We start from the raw sequence: 23,308 nt of genomic DNA on the forward strand, positions 1-23,308 counted from the left end.
CACTTCTGAATGCATGTCTAGATATGTTGGCACTTCTGAATGCATGTCTAGATATGTTGGCACTTCTGAATGCATGTCTAGATATGTTGGCACTTCTGAATGCATGTCTAGATATGTTGGTCATTCAGAATGTATGCCTGGATAGGCTGGCACTTCTGAATGTATGCCTGGACATATTGACACTTTCAATGTATGCCTGGATAAGTTAGCCCTTCTGAATGTATGTCTAGATATGTTGGCACTTTCAATGTATGCCTGGATAAGTTGGCACTTCTGAATGTATGTCTAGATATGTTGGAGCTTTGAATGTATGCCTGAGTAAGTTGGCACTTCTGAATGTATGTCTGGATATGTTGGCACTTTCAATGTATGCCTGGATAAGTTGGCACTTCTGAATGTATGTCCAGATATGTTGGAGCTTTGAATGTATGCCTGGATAAGTTGGCACTTCTGAATGTATGTCCAGATATGTTGGAGCTTTGAATGTATGCCTGGATATGTATATCTGAATGTATATCTGGATATGGTGGCACTTCTGAATGTATCTGGCACTTTTGATCGCATGCCTGGCTGTTTTGTCATTTCCCAACGTGCTGGTAATCGGAATTATGGGCTTAGGTGTTCTATCACTTCTGAAAGTACCTGGATTCGCCAGTACGCCAAACGTGTGCGTGGGGGTGTGCTAGCACTTCCAAACATGTATCTGGGCGCACTGGCACTTCCGAATGTGTGCCTGGAAGTGTGCAAGGAAGTGGCACTTCACAACATGTGACTGGAAATGTGCATGGATGAACTGCCACATACAAAGGTTCCATGCACCTGGATGCGATGACAATTCTGATCTTGTGCTTTTGTGTTGACACTTGCTAACAAGTGCCTGTCAGCCCTGTCATTTACAAACGTGTCTGAGAGCCCTACTTTTGAATGTATCTGGAATTTCTGGCACTTCCAGATTATTGTTTCGTTACGTTGGCACTTCCTGATAATTGTCTTTATGCGCTGACACTTCCAGACGACTGTCTTGATGAACTGGCACTTCTACAGGTGTGCCTGGATGCTGCAGAACTTAGAACTTAAGAAATTATGCCTGGAGGTGTTGGCACTTCTGGATATTCACAGGCCAGCCCTAGGAGAGCTGTTAATCAGCTCAGGGGTCTGGTAAAACTAAGGTATACTTAACTTTTTTACAGGGCAGAGAAACAAGAAGCGGGCACGACTGCCCAATGCAGCTAGACCAGAGAAGTGTTTTGACAGATAGCGCTCACCGATAAGTGATTCTAGAGCCGTCTCCAGATAGGAGGCAGTTTGCACGAATCAGGAAATAAGAGAGAGAGACCAAAGAATGCCACAGACCGAAAGTTATTGATTGAAAAATTAAAACGAACTGAACCTAGAGCCTGTAACATGTACAAATAATCCGAGGGTGGGAAACATGACGCAATGAAAGAAAGTTCTTGACAGCAATACCCAAAAGGAATACCCGTCTAAAATCTGGATATATAAACAGAAAACTGAAGAAGAGAAAGAAAGGATAAAGAGGCAAGAATGTATAGCCTAGCGTACGGCAAGATATTTTTGAGGACAATAAGCGTTAAATTAATATTTTGGAACCATCTTACAAGAAATTACATTTATAACCATTATATATATATATATATATATATATATATATATATATATATATATATATATATATATATATATATATATATATAATATATAGAGAGAGAGAGAGAGAGAGAGAGAGAGAGAGAGAGAGAGACAGAGAGAGAGAGAGAGAGAGAGAGAGAGAGAGAGAGAGAAAGTTGTCATCGCAAAAGCCCCGTGGATTACATTCATCAACGTACACAGGATTTACCCTTTTCAACATTTTCCTCCGCAACCACCAAAACATCTATATCACGTCTAATGAGAGAATAAAACAAAAACAAAAAAATTAAATAAAATTCAAAGAACCATATATATATAACATCAGTGTCACCCACTCCCCCCCACCGCCCCACTCTCGGAACCGAGGGGAGAAAGAACCGCCCCTGGCCGAGACGCCATGAAACTTGGCACGCCTCCCTTTCGGAGTCCAAGGCAAGGAGAGAGGAGAGAGAGAGAGAGAGAGAGAGAGAGAGAGAGAGAGAGAGAATCAAACCACGCGGCTTCTGTTCATGAAAAATCCGCACCTCGGCTCCTTAGCAACACAGCACGAGGAACTCTGACAAGACGAGACGGTAGATGATGGGCTGCGGAGATGGGTCAATTTATTGTGTTTTCTTGGAGTTTGAAACACATGGCTCCCAGGAGTACGTATATGCATGTCCTAATGGGCGTGTGTTTGCAGCGTACTCCAGGGTAGTAGTTATTTAACGGTGCACAGTATCAGTCTATATACGTTGCTATTGTCACGAATATATATATATATATATATATATATATATATATATATATATATATATATATATATATATATATATATATATATATATATATATATAAATATATATATATATATAATATATATAAATATATATAAATATATATATATATATATATAATATATATATATATATATATATATAAATATATATATATATATATATATATATATATATATATATATATATATATATAAATATATATATATAAATATATATATATATATATATATATATATATATATATATATATATATATATATATATATATATATATATATATATAAAATATATATATATATATATATATATATATATATATAAATATATATATATATATATATATATAAATATATATATATATATGTATATATATATAAATAATATATATATATATGTGTGTGTATAATATATTGTATATCCTACTGATATACTATACTCCATCATACCTTTATATTGTCAAAATCAACAAGGAAATTTTCATCTTGTAGATATCAGCAATAACTCCAACAATTATATAAGCCTCATGAAGGCACCAACTTCCACAGAGAGCGAGAAGCAGCTACAATATAAGCGAGGTTCACAAACACTTAAAAAAACAAATGGTTGGGAACGAATTTATGTTACAAGGACGAGAGAATGATTTTTCTTTCCACCAGCATAGAGACCTCGGGACACCTTCGCTTGGGGGATCTGATTTTTCTTTCCACCAGCAAAGCTACCTCAGGACACCTTCGCTTTGGGGGATCTTTTCAGGGTCTCAGTGTTAAAAAAAAGGGGGGGAGGGAATTATAAATCAAATCATTGCTTCTTAGTGCTTTTCTTTAAAGAAATACTTCAACATCGGGGTAAGAGGCATGTCGTAAGTCCTTCTAACGATAATTATATCAATAAATCTGTTGATGATGCTTTTGTTTATAATGATACCAGTTATAAACTAAATAAAACCTGTGTTTTGGAATTTAATTCTTATGTAAAAAGATCAATATCATACAAAATACAAAACCGTCACTTGCTAATCTGAGAACCACAAAATGTAAAAAAAAAAAAAAAAAATAATTTAAACAGAACAGTTCAAGACTATTCTCGGTTTTTTTATGAATCCCAGTTACAACGATTATTCATCTTTCTCTCTTGGGTGTTAAGCTTCAATGAACAACAAATGCAGCAATCAATTTAATACTGTACAGCAGCAAATATGTGATTTCCTTTTGTGGGATGTAAGTCGAACAATTACGTTCTCGTGCAACGTTTAGGTCAAGTAAGTTTACGTTAGGTCAGAGGTGGTTTAGTTAATCTGGTTACACTCCTCTCCTTTATTGTTTATTTTTTTGTGCCGATCTTCAATAGCGTTCAATTAAACAGATTTATTACCCCTTAACGTCACCAAAACGTTCATAACGTGACCTTACTTGACCTGAACGTTGCATGAGAACGTAATTGTTCGTCGGTTCATAAATCCAGCGTGAACAGTCTTTCTCGCTTTCATTTTTCCTTTCAACGTTAGACAATGATTTTACCGAGGCCCATCCTACCGGGAAAACACTACCATGTTCAAATGACCAGAATTATACATATCTATAAATATACCGGTGCTACCATGTTATGATATCTACCACCCATTTTCTACATTTGACCCATCAAGGGCTAGTACTAAACACGGCGAAACAGTGTAGGTGAGTCACTGTTTCGCCGTGTTCAGTACTAACCCCTGGGCGATCAAATAGTTTTTTCTATAGTTTGAGGAAGTAATTGCCATAGACCTTAATTGGGTTGTTTGGAAGATAGGTCGTGAATAGCTCAGCAGATATTTACCTGTGCCAGAAGTTAACTCGGTGATTCATGAACGTTTTAACAAGCATCAAATGAACCAAATCGCACGAAATACATAGGCTATACTGGAGTTCAACGTGAATTTCATACAGTACTCACCACACTCCTCTCCGACTTGATCCTAGGTGGTCCTGAAGATTTTCCCTGCATGGCGCCGACTTTTTCTTTTACCAGGAGCTGCTACTGAAGAAGTTGACTCTGAAGAAGTGGAAGAAAGAACAGTAGCAACAGCAGCAGCAGCAACAAGGGTCCTGCAACTGGTGCTTACAGAGAGACGGGCTTGAAAAACAGAAGATGGAGAAGGTGGTTCGACTGGAAGGGTTGCAACCAACGACGGCGCCCTGCAGAACCTCCTGACGGCCGAGGGGAATGGCGTCTCTTCGAAGGGTTTCAGAGTGAACCTCAACCCTCCAAAGGGTTTAGTTAAAGACACTCATCTGTAACGTGTTTTTTTGTTAGCCTCGAAAATAAGACCCGCGAGATGGAGTTCCTGTTTCGCCACTCACCCAACTGTTAAGTTTGGCAATTTCTATTTATTTATTTATTTTTAGTTCAATTCCGGCTCTGTTTTGATACCGCGAGGACTATGACAGGCCAGTTTTATCCGTTGCGGTGCAAAGCGATCACAACGGCCAGAAACTGACCAGTTTCGGTGTAGGTGTACTCGGAAAGGGTACACACCACTACGGGGGTGTAGAGGCAGATCTGGAGCGTATCAGGGGGACGCCAACAATTAGATTTCCTTTTTCAGTCTTTCTTTCTGTTTATTTAGTTTTTTTCTTCGAAACGTATAGCCACTGCGTTGTTTGGGGCCCAGTTCTCACAAGTCAATCAGGTCAAGAGAACTGCGACGTTCTTTGTTTCCTTTTTCAGGAGGATGCCGTGACGTCATGTGGTTTCAACCGTCGCGTTTTCTACGAAGTGTTTCAGTCACATAAATCACAAATAAAACTCATAAAAATACTCAGCTGATGCAATTTCCCTCTTTAATATGTTCCGAAATAATCTGAAACGAAATGCAAGGGAATATATTATTAATTCAAACATCAATGGAGTTGCATATCATAGGGAAATGTTATATATCACACAAACTCAATGAAGGATAAATGGATATTTCAAGAAATTAAACAGTCAGCCCAGCGCACTTTTTGACATTCTTCCTAATTCCCGCTAAATTATACACAAAAATAGCCTACCAATATTGGTGTATAAACTGGTACTGTGCATATTTATACCACAAGGACACCACCTAAATGAGTACATGCAACGACAGTAGCCTACTAATATTGGCTCCTTTATGCCGGTTATGGCATTCAGAGGCTACAGGGCGTGAAAAATTGTGAAAATACAAGGTTCTATGCAAATAATACATGCATTCTAATATACATCCTATCGAGGCAAACTCAAAGAAAATACTGTTGAACAATTAAGTTACAACCGAAAGATTAAAGGAAATGAAATTCCATCTGAAGTGTGGATACACTTTCTCGTTCGACACCCTAAATGAAGCCAACTAACTTTTTCCAGATAATTCACACAGCACCACTTTCTCACGTACCTGGCCAAAAATGAGAACCTAAACTTCAATAACTATAAACACAAATGCATTAATTTTCCGCCAGATCATAAATACGTACATCATGTTGCCAACCTTACGACCTCACTTACTCAAAACCACAAATGGATTCATAAAATGGCCTCCAAATTTACAACTCAAATTCAGTTTCGCTTTACCATCGCGGATCGTGAAGCAATTTCTCAATCATGAAGTTAAAATGCATCGATGTACTCCATCGTGAAAACTTTAAAAGAGTAACAAAAGACGATCTATTTGCATAAATTTTCGTAGTCTATAAAACTGAAAAAAAAATAAAACTATACAACAGGTTCATCGCCAAACGAAACCTTCAATAGATAAAACCATTAAGCTGTCTGAAGCAATTTCATAACTGTAACAAACCATTTTGACATGAGATTCTTCAGGGCTTGATAACGTTTTCTTACTAAAAAAAAAAAAAAAAAAACATCGAAAATTATTAGTACTAGCAGTAACGGTAAAATTCATGCAAATACTTTTCGTCCTCAGCTGTGTTTTGTAGAGACGTAGCCGCCTACAGTGCACCTCAAGTCTTCAACTTTCGGTCTCCAACTATTCAAACGTTCCTTTGGTCTTCTTTCTACTTAGCTGTTCAATTCTTTCAAATTTCCTTTCCTATAATTTATATCTTCCTGTTCTAAAAAGCGCTCGCAGGAAAAGGTGAAAGGAAAATCGTAGACTCTGAGCTTTCGTCTTTGGATGGTTGATCTTTACTCGTGTTTTTTTTTTTTTTTACCAGATGAATGTAATGTTACAGTATCGTACTTTTTCTCCTCTCTGTTGCTGTGATCAGGTCTTGAAATAAAGACGAAAGCTCAGGGTCTACGATCTTTCCTTTCACCTTTTCCTGCGCTTCTTATATTTATATGCCACGGGACCATTGTGGTACTGGATGAATATCTTTCTGTTAAAAAAAATCCATCGGGTAAGCCCCAAGAGTCTAAAATTTAAATTCGGTGGGCCAGTTAGAATATGTAATAATGATAATAACAATCGACGGTGTTTTACAAGAGTTATTTTCCATGCCTAATCGTAATCATCAATCTCTTGTGGACCGCGAATAAAAAAGACCATTCACCAAATTTGTAAGTCCAAAACACGTAGTTGGCGGTAACCTCATGGCATCGAGGGTTCGCAAGCAGTTACGTAATGAAAGCTCAAAAACAAAAAGGTGTTTTATTTAAGCCGGTTACGTAACGAACGCAACAATACCGGTCACAAAACAAGACGCTGTCCAACACAAACAAGATCACGGTCGAACTTTTGATGTCTTCAAGGTTGCCAGTATCGTCCAAGGTCAAATCTTCATTTCACAGGGGTAGGGTTGTAGTACAAACATTTGACATTACACACGGTACGACGCCCCAGTCCTCGAGTAAAGAGTTTTCTAAGTGCAGTTTCACAGAATGTGGTCCACTTGTCACTTGGGAATAGAAAGATTACCCTTTACCGCTTGTCCACTCCGTTACAAAATAGGAAAGAAAGTTCACTTCAAGATGAAGAAACGTTGTCCACTTTCCCAGAACCGAGAAGAGGCAGAATTCGAATTCGTCACAACTCCGTCCTCTGGAGAGCAGCCACACAACAGCACCTTTAAAGCAAGCCGGCGGCTGCCTTGGGCCTGGGACAGGACGGACATCTCTACTAGAAGCAAATTACTTTACTTTGTAAACAACGACACACCCTGGCCGGGGCAGGGGCTCGGCCTCAGCACCGTCCGGGCACAGCTTCAAGACGACTTGGCATCCGAGGGAATGTTCAAATTGCTGCTCATCTCATACAAAACAAAGGGACCAAAACAGAGTCGTACAATCCTGTCGGAGAGAGACGTAAGACGTTCCTTGTGAACTCATCGCTAACCTTTATATAACTACTACGTCAGGTTACTGCCACAACACAATCAACTAACCAGCTAAGTGAACAATGAATCATGCACTGCGTTATATTACCGCCACTAGCTCCCCTAAATGCCAAACGTCATCAGGTGGTCATTGCCAGCAAGCGTGACGAATAAATTCATAAAAGATTCAATGTTATACAAAATGTTCTCGACTGAATGTTATTCACTTTTGATTTTTCGGCCTTTGCCGTGACACTCTGGCCTTTACACAAGGCTCACAAGACCTGTTGTAAAATTCAGAGAAGCTTGTCACGCTTTACGAGGCACCGGTATTAAACCCAAATTCAGAAGAATGTATTCTAACAATGGAACAAAAACTCCTGATTGCTCTGAGAGGTACAACTGCATGACATTGAGAAGGACATTGCTTGTTTACGTGAAGTACCTTTCTCAAGGTACAGAGTAACTAGAGGTCATTCAGTTTCCTCTTCATTTAACGCAGTCCTTTCACTTGACGCTCCTATGGTCTTTCACTCTAATGCGACTCAAGAGCTCAAAACAACTGGAAACAGACAGAATTAAAAACTGCACTGCACTTCTCAGAACTGGGAGTACTAAATCTTCAGCTCAAAACATGAAGTGACAGATATAATACTTAAAAGAAATTAGGAAACATCGAGGTATAATTATACATCAGAACTATAATAGTTTGGTTGCTGGAAGTTTTTCATGAGACAGAACTTGAAACAAAGAGAGAATTAAGTACTTTGTTGCACTTCATGTCAGAACTGGGAGCACTAAGTCTTCGCCTTACAACATGAAGTGAAATATAGCCTAATACCTGTAGGAAAAAAGAAAACAATGAGGAAAAATTATATATCAGAACTACGACCACTCTTCCTGTGCCGACAGCTTTTTATGAGAGAGAGAATCACATGCATAGTCAAACAGAACTTATGTTTGTTGGTGTAACTATGACAATTAGGCAATCATCTATAACACTGCAGCAAATATGTACGATGACCAATAAGAGTGGGTAAATTGGATAAATACAGCATAAAATTGATTTGCTGGTAATTTTACATGGCAACAAAGCTTTCCAATAATTCCAACAATTTCACCATGTTATAAAATCAGAGACCCTTCACTCAAGAATATTGGCACAGCCGTACACTTAGAAAGAGATCTAAGGTACGTGGAGAAAAATTCCATTCAGACGAGAACCAGATGCAGTGATCAGTATTCGAGGTCACTGTTGGTTGTTTCGAGTCCAAAGATACACATCAGGCCTCTTGTCTCCCTTAATTCTACTAGCCTACACTTAACGGGTCACCTATAAGAAAAGGCTCTTGCTGGCACATGGACGACTTGACTTAATCTAGACCAACCATCTAACCATTCGGGAATGTGCCACAAAATCATCAATTTCAATTTCTGGTGGTCAATGATAAATGCATCTGTGCAATTTAAAATGCATTAAAGCTAGCTTAAAGTAAATAAAAATTTAAAATCAAAGTAAATACAAAATCACTTAACGTGCAGAACGTTTTCCCTATTAGTAACTTTGCCTGCAATGATAAATTTCATCATTACTTTGAGCAACATCGTATTCATTCGCTTCAGTACGAAAAATGACATTTTTAGTGCTGTATAATTTGCAATAAAATGCTCATTTATTGCAAGTTTCCCTTTCTTTCAAAATAATACTGCAATATTTTTCAAGCTACTCAGATTTCATAATAAAATTACTATTGTCTTGTATTATTTTACAAAAAAAAACTTGGCTATTTCTTTATGTAGAAATTACAGGCGACAGTAATTAACTTGCTAATATTTGTCCCATTTACTCGCCCTCTTGGTAATTGTACACATTTACCAGCAATTATGTATACCAACTTGTCAGTTCACCATATTTACAGTACCTTAATTACAAACACACATGCACGTAGTGAGTGTGTGTGTGTGTGTGACTGATAAGATCCAATGTGTGAGAGCACATTTTAGCACGTTCTGATGAGTGTACAAACTGCCCTTGACGGCAGAGGGCAGCTAGCCAACAGGTACCAAAAATTGAAGGAAAAAACTAAAAAAAACATAGATCACGGTCAAGGTTTGTTTTGTTTTGAGCTAAGACCGACAACATTGTCGTCTCTGAAGGAGAAACTCACTGGCAAAGACAAGGAAGAAGAAGAAGAAGAAGAAGAAGAAGAAGAAGAAGAAGAAGAAGAAGAAGAAGAAGAAGAAGAAGGAGGAGGAAGAGGAGGAGGAGGAAGTAATGTCACTGGAGATAGAGGGGATAGGATGTGCTATCCATAAAACCACTATATATATATATATATATATATATATATATATATATATATATATATATATATATATATATTATATATATATATCGTTTTCATATTTTCAAAGTCAAGAAGCCGACGGTATAACTCCATAATACCCCCCGTATAGTACAAGCCTGACGGAAACATGGAGGCTGTAGAGGTGGAGGAAACCATATGCAGGAAAAAAAATTCCGGAGTTTGAACGGTGCAATCCGATGGTCGTCGATATCCACGGAGTACGCGCTGAAACGATTAGACACAAATCTAAGATCAGAGCTCCAGATCGCGCGCGGAACGCTGCAAGACTCAGCGCGCATCAAAAGATTACGCTAGCTTTCGTTCACGGCCAATCTTTTAGTCTCTGAGAAAAAGAGTCCCTTCAATATCATTAGCATCAAAGGTACCACGCGGTCACCATCTTGAATGCTGTTATTAAGATTCATTAAGAGACTCAAGCAAAGTGTCCACATCATTTTTTTAATAATGTGGTGAAAGGGAGTTTGATCTACCCTTGCAATAATAGTGGACGAAATGAAGTTATCATACATACATACATATACACACACACAAAATTTTTATCACATCGTTATGATTTTATATACACAAACATTAAGCTAACTTATAAATAATACCGAAGGGAATTAAAATCATATCTGACGGACCACTTCGCAATTATAATTCCCCTTCGATATTATTTAAGAGGTAGAGCGAATTGGATATCAAACGACATTTGTAGCTTAATGTTTGCACACATATATACGGTATATATACATATACACATATATATATACACATATACGTATATATATATATATATATATATATATATATATATATATATATATATATATATATATATATATATATATATATATATACTATACGTGTGTGTATTTTCATTGAAAGGGAAAGAGAATTCTTTACATTTACGACTCCGTAAGTTTGCCAGAGAATGTACGCTAGCCTTAATATTCCCGTCGATCTCAAGCGACTTTATTCGTGTCTTATGAACGGACCTCTATCCTAGCATAATTAACTCCTTCAATTTGAAAGAAGAAATGATAATCCGACACTGTACTTTAAAGCAGAAATAACATTTCGTAACCTGAATCTTGGAAAACCAAGCGTTACTTTCTAAGCAGTGAGAAGATACACCACTACAGAAGGAGTTACCGAACACCTATGATAACATTAAATTAAAATATTATGTTCCGACAGTTGTTTCAGAAAATAAAAACCCTGAACATGAGGTTTAATGAACACAATTGTCTCCTGTTATGACGCCAGGTAGATTTCAATCAATCAGTCAATCAATTGTCTTCTAAGAGAGAGAGAGAGAGAGAGAGAGAGAGAGAGACTACAAGAAAATCATAATAAGAGAGTATCGGTATCGGAAGGAATAAAATCCCAAAGGTTTCGGAAGGAATGATAACATCACAGAATTAGGACCACAAGGCCAGCGATAAATAAAATCAACTATGGTTTAATAGAAACTTGTACTTTCTACTAGCATTATACTTCAAACAATGAAGGAGAAACAAATACTATTCAATGCTAAAACCTATCAATTCCAAATTCTGGAAGGACAAAAAACCAATCTGTGTGTGTGTGTGTGTGTGTGTGTGTGTGTGTGTGTGTGTGTGTGTGTGTGTGCGTGTGTGTGTGTGTGTGTGTGTGTGTGCAAACTAAAACAAATTTTAGCGATATAAATAGCTCTAGAAGCCCCTCTCCTGAACCCCTTGGGCTGTTCACAAACCCAGGTTAAAAAAAAAATAAAAAAATAAAACTTTCCTCTATATCAGTTAAAACACTCGTCACCAGCTGACGACGAGATCAACCCATTAGGATGTCAGCCTAATGGTTCCTTAGATTTAAAACGAACGGGACAAAATCTAATGATGTCTCATTAAGTTAACGATTATCGAATGCCAAACAACACATTCTTATTTCGTAAAAGAAAAATTAGCTTATAGAATGTGGAATTATGTCCAATACTGCCATTATTTTTACAGATTTTGCAGTGATGGCACGGTTTCCGTTGAATGATTCTGAACTGTTCGTCCGAATCCTACCCTGATCTTCAATAATGTATAAAAATTCCTCCCTTTCTATCTCTCTCTCTCTCTCGCATACGTGAGCGTACGATCACACACACACACACACAAAAAAAATAAAAATCAACGATCCAGTATTAGTGATACAAGTATCAGCCACACAAGTTTACAGAAAACTTTGAACCACCAAACTGCTCTTGGGCACACAAGAAGCGCGAAATGAAACAGTATTTCCAATAGGACTAAGGTCAACGACTCAATGCTAAGGTTAATGACAGTTCTTAAAGAAAAAAAGCATACTCAACCCATAAATCTTTATGCATACAAACACACACACACACACACATATATACTGTATATAGCAACCAACTGGAAAAATGAAATACTGGATGTAGGTCCTGACCGGTTTCGGCTGTCTAAAAGCCATTAACGAAGGACTGATACATTGCGGTCGGATTTCACGATATATATATGCCACTATGTATCATAGTATTTCATTTGTCCGTGTCGTTATGAGAGATACAAATCACGTATCACTTATTATAATCACACACCCATATACACTATATATATATATATATATATATATATATATAATATATATATAATAAATATATATAATATGTAATATATATATGTATATATATAAAATTACGTATGTGCATACATTACGTTAATCAGCATTTTTAATGAACATATGGAAGCGTTTCTACTGTCTCATTACAATATACTGGAAGAAATTATACTTAAGAATATATGTTAAAAAAAGCTATGAGCTTTAGACTAACCAGTATATTCAAGTTAACTTAAGTTTGGTAGTGAACGCACTTGGTAATGATCATTTTAAAGATTTACGTTTAACTTATTATTTTAGAAAGTTAAGATTTTTTACACGCCGAATTTGAAAGTGATTATAATCATATTCGGTGTGGAATGGAATGGAATCTAGAATTTTGGCCTAAGACCAAACGCTGGGACCTACGAATATGATGCGTCATTCAGAGCTGAGAGAGAAACTGAGAGTCGAAGGTTTGAAAGGTGTAACAGGAGGAAAACCTTGCAGTTGCACTATGAAACAATTGTTAGGAGAGGGTGAAAAGTAAGATAGAAGAAAGAGAATATGAACAGAGGTACAGTAAAGGAATGAAAGGGGTTGTAGCTAGGGGCCGAAGGGACGCTGCAAGGAACCTTAAGTAATGCCTACAGTGCACCGCAAGAGGTGCACTGACGGCACTACCCCCTTTGGAGATATTCGGTGAGTGATGTTATTCAACTTTCTACACTTATGAGTTACCAAGTGTCTTCACTATATCAAAATATTAAACTTACGTTAACATAAACATACTGGCTTGTCAAAAACCATAATTACATTTTTTATGTATAATCTCAAGAATCGTTTATCCTAATACACTGCACGAGACAGCAGAAACGCTTCCAAATGTTTAGTACCATTTGAAGAGCAAGGATAAGGCCAAATAATAGCATAAAATTAGGCCCATTTTATAGCATAAATGACATAGCCTATCATAGCCAAGGCACTTTACTGAATTTTAGTGCCACACATTCTTAAGCGTTATTTTATGCGACTGCCTCTCCGAGGGCATTGGCCTCCTGAAGCTAATGCTTCAAGGGACCTTGAGGACCGTATTCACTCACGTCACTGCTTTTAACAATGGGCATAGAATTTCAACAAGGTTTGCATGTCTGATACTCAGCGCCTGAGCACACCTAAAGGTATGTCAATTACTTCTGCAAATACTGTTCCCTTCTTAAGCTGTCGAGATTCGTCTCTGTTGATGCAGCATGGAATGCCACTAAATAGATCGCCTTGAGATTATGAAGGCTTCGAAACACTATATGTCAGCATGTGTACAGGACTTGCCGCGGTGTTTTCATGCATCCAAAACGTTACATTAATCTGGAGAGACCTCTTCTCCAAGGTGAAACTTGCTCGCGTTCGATTAAGAATAAAATATTTATATACCAGATGCAGTAGTTGGAGATAAGTCTCCCATAAACGATCTCACCCAGCAGTTCCTAACCAGCAATGAATGAATGACGAAGACGGACAGCAATAGATGGGAGAATTAAGCTCCCAGATCTGCACTGTACAAAAGTAGCTAATTAGTAGTCTTTCAAAGAATCAATCATGGTCACTGATTTTTAACCATCGAGAATAACACTAAGTCTACTACCGGAGGCCTCAGCCTAATGTCCTGAATTTCACTAACGTCCAGTAGCCCACTAACCGCAACCTCAAAGAACAAGTGACCAACAAGGTTTCCAACTTCACACGTTCATTTCCCAACACATCTGTTATTTTGCAAACCCCTACTACCTACTACCACAACCTCTGGAAAGTCGTACAACGTAACAAAGAACGAAGTCTTTTCAGATACACAATAGAAGATTGAAATTGGGATTTAGGCTTAAGTAAAAAAAAAAAAAAATACGCCTAAGTTTCTTCGGCGCAATCGAGCTTTCTGTACAGCGAATAATGCTGTATGAAACTCTCAACCATGGGCCATGAAACTCAGCCGCGGCCCTGAAACTTTCAGCCACGGCCCTGTGGTGGCCTGTGTTGTTGGCACCTATAGGGCTGCCAGACGGACGGTCATGGCTAACTTTAACCTCAATAACATAAAAACTGAGGCTAGAGGGCTGCAGTTTGGTATGTTTGTGATTGGAGGGTGGATGGTCACCATCCCAATTTGCAGCCCTCTAACCTCTGTAGTTTTTAAAATCTGGGGGCGGACAGAAAAATTGCGGACGGCAGGCAAAGTCATCTCAATACTTTTCGTTTACCAAAAACTAAAACAGGTTTGGCCATCTATAAAAGTTAGACAATGTCCATACTAAAACCCCGAAGCATGTGTTGCGTTTCTTGCTTGCTGACTATTGTAGTAGATCGCCCACTGCCAACAGTTGGTTAAAACAGGTATGACGACTTCACAAACAAGACACGACAACAAACGGATTAAAGATAACTTTCCAAACAGCGCTTAGCGACAAAATGGAAATAATCGAACAGAAAGTTGTTTCCACATTTGATGAAGACCTTAGAAATGACACGAAGTCACTGATACCAAAAAAAGCATCAAGAATATGCGTGTGTGACCCTAATCGAACTCTCGCAGAAACTAAAAAGGGGTCGAGTCTAACAAGACATTAATAAAAACGCAAAGAGAAAACAGAACGTCCTGTTAATCAGAATCTTTCAACCTTTTCCATTAGCCTAAACCGTGCTTCGTTCGCATGGAGCAACCAACTTTATTGGAAATAGGCTAACCTTTCATTGAGAGCCCATGCCGACAAGCCGAGCAAAAAAAAAAAACATGGAAAACAAAAACACAGAAAGTGTTGTTGGCAAAGAGACAGCTTAATCCAACGACAACAAAGTTGTCAACACAATGGAGCTATAAACTGGGCAAGAGGCCGCCACAACATTCGTCCATTTTAAGCTATCAGTTCAATTCACGCTGACAAATGCATAAAATACTAAATAAATAACTGCGTGGAATGTGAACTAAATGACAAGAGAAATAAAACACTATCAGCAGACCTACTTACGCATTAGAGAGAGAGAGAGAGAGAGAGAGAGAGAGAGAGAGAGAGAGAGAGAGAGAGAGAGAGAGAGAATTGAACTTAAACAACATGGTTGCATTCTTCTTAACCTGTATGGAATTAACACATTAACGTCCTCTCATGAAAGTTACGATTTACTTGCTATCAGTTTTCTACACTAAAACATAAAACAGGATTGATAGAATATAAAAACACTGGCCACATTGAGAAAACTACATGAATTCTGTTATTCTTATTTAAGCTTTATAATGTTCTCTCCAACACTACGGGATGCTGGGTAAATGTCAGAAAATGTATCCCCGGGACACCGCTTTAAATAAAAAACAGGATCTCCCATCTATACGGTAGACTAAGCACAACCTTAAGGCAACAAAAATCAACTACCCGACAACCGCCGAGCTCCGTGACTCCTTATAAAGGCTACGTTCATTTACATTGTAAGTAAAAGTTACAACATCCCAATGGACATCCAAGCATCGGGATATCACGTGCTATAGTAAAATCAAATCTCCACTGGCGATAGGAACAAAAGTCATGAACAGACCTATAGTGAAAAGGGAATCTGAAGAGTGGACTGTCCATACCAGGCCTCCTAATGCCTTTTCAGCCGTTGCTACACTTGCGCATGGCCCGCCTTGGGGGAAGGGCCCGTGCAGAACATTGACCAGCTAAACCAGCTTCATCCTAACCCGGGCCTAAACTGACCAACCAAACAGCAGTGTTTACCTCCAGTACGCGTCTCATCTGGTCCATAAACACCAACATTGCTCTGTGGGGTCAGCAAATTTTGTCATATACACAATTCCCCATAGGCTAAGTGAAGCAAAAAAAAAAAAAAGGACATGAATTAACCAAACCAGCAAACGTAAGGGGCTCATAAAACAGCTGCATCAGAAATACTATGGGAACGGTACCTTGCAGTTTATGAGTCGTACTACCAGCTAGACCCTACGAGCTTCAGCACTGGTAACTGTCAACATGACCCTTCTATGGTTTCCCAGTTAACAGAAGGACAGGCATGTGAAGTGTGCAGGTAAACAACTTCCAAAAACTTCCTTTTCATGATAATCATGTACATACAGTAATACAAATTCATAAACAATTTATCTCGTCTCAGCGAACACAAACATCCAACCTTCAACAACGGCACCGCGTGTTTGCGGAGGAACCGTTACAGGAAATGAGAAGGGATAATATTTGAATATATACAGCAGACAAACAGAAAAACGTAACAGGAAAAAATATGTACATAACTGAAGCAGCAAAACAACATAGCGTCTAAGAAAAGAGATTATTAAAGGAACAAAACCAAATCTGACTCGAGCTAATAGAAACAAAATGATGTTTATAGAACTGCCCTGCTGATGATAACATAGACGCCTCTTCAACACTGAAAGCTCATTTGATTTTGGGGTTACGAGAGCGCGGGCGCACAAAGGTACACACAACGTCGAATGTAAGATTTAAAATGCCACAGAAAGCAATTGCTAAAAAGAGCAACAAGCACTGCCAGCTGTACAATAATTTGCTGGTACCTTTCTTCCTGCCCCTCTTTCCTTGGCACTTAAAAAACCTTCTCTCTGTACCGGGAAACTTCGGATCAAGCCTGGCTCCTCGAAATCTGGACTTGATGAAGAGTTTAAGATGTCTTGCCCGACTAATTGTCTTCAGGTCATAGGTTTTGCACAGGTACGTAGCGTCCTACTTGAGTATACATACGAGAAATGCCACATATTAAAATGTCTCATAAAAAATAAAAAATGCGTTTAAAAGTGATCATTTGCTACCTACTGGTAGTTTAAAATATATACACTACATAATTATATATATATATATATATATATATATATATATATATATATATATATTATATATATATATATTATATATATATATTATATATATATATATATTATCAGAAGTCAAGTTCACTGTAAAATGCTGACTTTTACCTGCTTTCCAATCAAGTCTAAAAGAAAGTAACTAGAACGAAACGAAAATGGCCGGGCCGTGCCTCTTACACATTTCCTAACAGAGATTTATTTTTTAATTTGTCTCAGTAGTTATCTCCTCACAATATTCACAATCACTCTTTCCCTCTCCATTCGACTTGGTCTCCTTACTTAACGATTACTCAACACACAACTTTTAGCCACTACTTCACTCCTACAGCACATGTATTACAGTTATAAATAGTTAAATACCTCCTATATGAAACGCAATGTGAATACTAATTTACTGTGTGTAACAACAATGGTCCACGGACAAGGAACACCACTTTCTGCCTTGACGCCGGTCACATCCGAGGTCAGACCCCTTTCAACACTCGCCACTATATAAGTAAAATGAAGGTACCGTGGTGGACAAGATGTTACCAGGGTCGGGAGTAGCCCTCTCCCCCCACTGTTATATTACCGTCATTTTTATGGCACTAATTGAATTTACTCGTCACATTCACTAATATCTGTGTTTTTAATGACAAAGACCTTTTTATCTCGGCCTACTTGTTCTCTCGTTTGGATACACCTAAATTATTTACGCACTGAACACATTACAAAGGTGTTTAGCTTATCTGTTAATCAAATTCTACACACACACACATAATACAGTATATATATATATATATATATATATATATATATATATATATATATATATATATATATATATATATATACATATATAAAACCAGCAGAAATTACGCTGATGCAATGACATATACAAAAACAATCATAAATTATTCGAAACATAAACGTGGCTCCTTGTAGACTTATTACATCCAAGCATACATAACACTCCGTCAATTAACGAATTTAAGCTGCCTTTAACCGTAAAACAATTCACATTCCTATGAACCACATGAGCAAACCAACAAAAATGTGGCAAATGCCGTATACATCGTTTTAAAATGCCAAAACTCACATTCCCTCTCTCTCAAACTACATGCACGAATATAAAAATGATGAAATACGACAAATATATCCACATAACCTTGGTCGGGGTAAACCTTTAACGGCTGCTATTCATCAAGGTTTTGATTCCCTGGTCGCGTCTTAAACGAGCAATATGGTTGGTAAATGGAACCCACAAAGCAAGCTCTTGCCCAGTCATTGCAATTCATGAAACTGAAAAACATGTCTACCTCAAAGACGACAATCTTTTACGCATCGAGTAAAACACTCGTGTGTATTTGGGAAAATAAAGGGTATTTCGAGTACACATTTTAAACAAGAGGTGAATCTTATCAATAACAAAATTCGTGAACCTAACGCTATAATGGCTGGCATTGTTTTCATCTTATCCTAGAACGCTTCCTTCGACGTGTTGGCAAAACAATGTCTCATTTAGAATTTCTCTAAATATAATCTACACAGTATGTATTCTATATTACAAGGTGCATAATCAAGTCTTCTCAAACATGTCTTCGAAAATGTGGTCAACAGGGTCTCTAAAAACTACTTGTTCCCTGTCTTTGGAGGTCTGCACATTGAGTATAAGGTGTACTCGCTGAACTGCCTGCATCTAAATATACGTACTTTGTCATTTGAATCCTTTCAACCGATAATACCAGCGTTCTTTAGACTCAAAACCATACCGCGGACGCTCTATACCAAACTACACAGCTAGGCTAACTCTCACAAAGACTTCCAGGGTACATTTCTAAAAGAGAAATGCTGTGCATAGCAACACGCAGTCAAAGGAAGCCCTGGTGCAACCACCGAACACACTTGCTTACACTCACGGTTCGTTCACAACTGAATCTTCTTAGCCAGGCGTCGGGTCTTTAGCTCTGGCTCCCTCCTCCCCTGGGTGAAAAATGCCGTAGAAAACGTAAGGCGGGTTCGGTAGGGGCACGAGGGGTCGAGTGGGGACGTTGTTGGTTGTTACAGCGTTGGCTTGGCAAAGAGAAACGACTCTTGAAAGGCTCCTCCGCGATCGTCTGTTGTTCTCGTCATGGCCACGTGACAGATGGTGTCAAAATTCTGGGCTATTAAATTTCGGCTCTACGCCGGCTCAGTGACTTGTGAAGATTGGCCCAGGTTACACTTGATCAATCGCATCGCGAATATCAGATTTAAAAGTCGTCCAGTTTCTCTTTCAAATACTGTAGATCACGAGTTTTTCCACTCGCACCAGTAGTACTATTTCATTAAGGTGAAAGTAGGTGCGTTTTCTGCTGTCTTCATCAATTAGTGACCAGTATTTCGTACTAGCATAACACTACAACAAAGACTTTATATATAAAATCTCTATAATAGTTGCAACCTGTAAGGTCAAATCTCATTGGCAGGTAATATGAGAAATCTGTTGTTGTGATCCGTGTTGACAACAGTCACAGAGATAAACAGGCTGTACCATAAATAAAATCGAGAACACGGCATTAGACCCCATAGATTCATACAGACCCGAGCAGAAGGACAGGGGGATAGTATAATACTTTATTTGAAAACTATGGATTGAGTTCATCTCACACCAGTTTCTCACAATCACGTCAGCCAGAAAGGAGCTAAAATAGGACACTTGACTCACACTTTGACCAGTGAGGAAAAGATCAACTTGGAGAAAACAACGCATTACACATACATTCATGCACAAAGAGAGGATGACTAGGGTTTCTCATTACAGGAAATATGACACGTTCGTACACATACACTGACCCAAATTCTGGTTTTGTGTACACGGGGTTAATTGGGTGTAATGGTACATCATTCCATGTGGAAGAAAAATATTGGTTAGCAACCTCATCCCGAGATATATCAGCAGTTAAGAATCAATTACTATATATATATATATATATATATATATATATATATATATATATATATATATACATACATACATACATATATATATATATATATATATATATATATATATATATATATATATATATATATATATATATATATATATATATATATAAGCAAATGCCTTTATTTATACATTCATCACGTTCCATATCTCCGTGAACTAGTTATAATTATATATATATATATATATATATATATATATATATATATATATATATATATATATATATATAATAAGGTGTATGTAATCAGTATAAAGATAAAACTACCAACATCATTTTATTTCTCGGAACGTACCGGTAGTCACTGGATTCCATGACAAGCGCCAAAAAGTTAAGGACAAGCTTTACGTATACATTTAGAAACGTACAAGTCAAGATGGTAATGTTTTAATTATAAGGAGTATTAGTAATTTCGTGACTGAAAAATCAAAACTTTTGGGTTTACTTAATGAAAATTAACTTGCTCCAAAACAACTTGGACCACAGAAATCTATCTGTGCCATCGAATTTAGCCTAAGATTTACAGTCAGGGTTGCATGATAAAATACATTTATGGTTTATTTAATTGAAGACGTTTAATTCTTATAGAAATTAAACTGGAGCAATTTTGGGTCGTTATGTACTGGCCTTCTATAGGACGGAAAGTAAAAAATGAACAGGGTAACTACTATCGTTTAATGATAGTTCCGTGTTTTATTAAGAATATTGTATAACGCTTCTCGAATAAGACATCAGGTAGTTTCTGTCGTCTCTTCAGAAGCATTGGGATTGGACAATAGTTGGTTAGGTAACCACAGATGAAAGCAAAAGCCTTTGGCACATATCTCACATGGTCTTGTGACTATAACAGAAACTTGGGAGTAAAGAGTCTAATGAGCAACAATCAGTGGGTCATCGTGAGGTCCAAAAAACAGAGTATGCTTGAACATCCCGGTTGGTAATAGTCTTATTTCTCTTACGATTTGGGTAACGGTGAAGGGTGGGTTACTTAACGGGGAATTGGTTATTGACATTCTGTTGTGGTCACATAGTGAAAGACAGATATAGTACTAGGCTTATTGTACCTTACAGTACTCTCCGATCATGAACAAAAGGAAATGAAAAGTTACATAAACATAGATTGATTAAGGCTGTATGAATGGAGCCTTCACGATACGGTAAGTACATCTCATTACCAAGTTTAGGTATTATCATTTGATGTATCTCTCAATCAACAAATATGTCATTAAGCTGGAAGTCGTCTGGTATGTGATCTTATCATGGGTAAAAGTGAGGTATCTTTTATTTTTTTTTTCAATAAATGACTTCCAGCTCATGTAGGCTGCGTAGGCCTATAAGTTAGGCCACATGACGTTTTAGGCCGTTAGGTGATTCGACCTTTCGCTAGGTTTGGGTGTTACTGTCTAAATTCTTTATTTGGGAACATTTCCTATGTTCATCGCGTATTATCCCATATTTTTGTACCGCTTTATACTTCCTTTTTTTTTAATGATCAGAATGGTTGAGAGTGAGTTGCTCACTGTGGTGGTAAATTAATTAAAGTGTTTTTTTATCATGTTAAGTAATATGTAATTGTTAATAAATTGCTACATACATTATCCATAGCTTCTGTAATGACCCGGAAGTAACCAAACTATAAATAGGTACTACGAACCACAAATGAAACCAGTACGTGCACCTTCAAATTATCACCCGGTAACAAAGACACTGACACAGTACACTGACAGTACTAGTTTAGTTTTAGTCGCCTCAGGGGTAGCCGACTAGTTTGACGTTTCATCTTATTGTGATTGTTGCGTTTTTACTGATTCGCAACTCCTTACGAAATACCTTAATCAGCATATACCCCAAACAGCCATATTTAATTACGGCTGAGACGCTACGCTGTCAATCCTGCTAAGAAATATCCATCTAGATCCTCAAGCTATGGCAACGCCTGAAATATGAAATGCAACTCGGAGCAACCTGGATGAAACGATGTAAGCCAAATCGGTGTATCGTGAAGTGTCATGCAAATGTTGAAATCTTTCTATGTGAAATTTTATCAAGACCATAAAACCTTCAGTTAAGGTAAGGAAATGATACTTCCATTATAGTTTTAAAGTGCTGTTAGTGGATGATTTATATGAAGCCGGCTTAGGCTATACCAGTGCAAACCCTTGCCTCAAGGCGGCTATGGCAATTCAAAGGAAAAGCTCCGCACGGAGATATTGTTAATAATGAAAATTTTTGACAAAACAATATAGAAAAGGATGTTTATGGTGCAGTATAAGGAAGTTAACATGAGAAATTTGCCCGTATAATGAGAGAAATTCACGGTCTCTTGGATACTAAAGATGGCCTCCCGCAGAGGTTTTCTGTGTAGAAACACAAACAAATACGGTAAATTTCTCACGTTATTTCGGCAAGTTTCTCAATTTATCTCACCTGTATTGCATCATATACGCCCATTTCTATATTGTTCAGTAGAAAAAAAATCATTAATAAAAAAATATATCCATGCGGAGCTCTTCCTTGGAATTACCAAGGAAACAAAAGGTTTGGTGTTGGCATGTTAGCTTTTGTTGCGTTACTTAATATCCGGGTGGTCCAAATTGGGTACCAGTTACAGCCAAGTTGGTCAAATGGCGAACCACTGAGAATTAATAGCTAGCTGTGTTGTAAAAGAAATGTAATGGCGTATAATTTATCCAAAATTGTATTGTAGTGAATTGCTTTCCAACCCCAGAATAACTTCTTGTAATACAGTGTAATTATGAGTGATTTTTCTTTATCGGTATTCCTCTTTATTGTGCATACCAGCCAAGTATGATGAAAACATTAATAATGA

The 23,308-nt window shown here is 37.5% G+C and overlaps 1 protein-coding gene across 4 annotated transcripts in view; it reads right to left on the reverse strand.

Moving 5' to 3' along the window:
* The window catches only part of LOC136828354 (monocarboxylate transporter 14), a 167,992-nt gene extending 148,151 nt beyond the window's left edge, over positions 1–19,841 (reverse strand). Inside the window, exons 1-2 of one of the 4 annotated variants that reach the window (XM_067086286.1) lie at positions 19,408–19,841; positions 4,359–5,265 (exon numbers count right to left, since the gene is read on the reverse strand). In XM_067086286.1, coding sequence (XP_066942387.1) covers positions 4,359–4,409 — 51 coding nt within the window. In that variant the 5' untranslated portion in view covers positions 4,410–5,265; positions 19,408–19,841. Of the gene's footprint in view, positions 1–4,358; positions 5,266–19,201 lie in introns of all 4 variants that reach the window. The other 3 variants (XM_067086285.1, XM_067086283.1, XM_067086287.1) reach the window with 3 other exon arrangements.
* Positions 19,842–23,308: the final 3,467 nt, after the last annotated feature.

The sequence above is a fragment of the Macrobrachium rosenbergii genome, chromosome 42 (genome assembly GCF_040412425.1).
Source record: "Macrobrachium rosenbergii isolate ZJJX-2024 chromosome 42, ASM4041242v1, whole genome shotgun sequence".
Classification (NCBI taxonomy): domain Eukaryota; kingdom Metazoa; phylum Arthropoda; class Malacostraca; order Decapoda; family Palaemonidae; genus Macrobrachium; species Macrobrachium rosenbergii.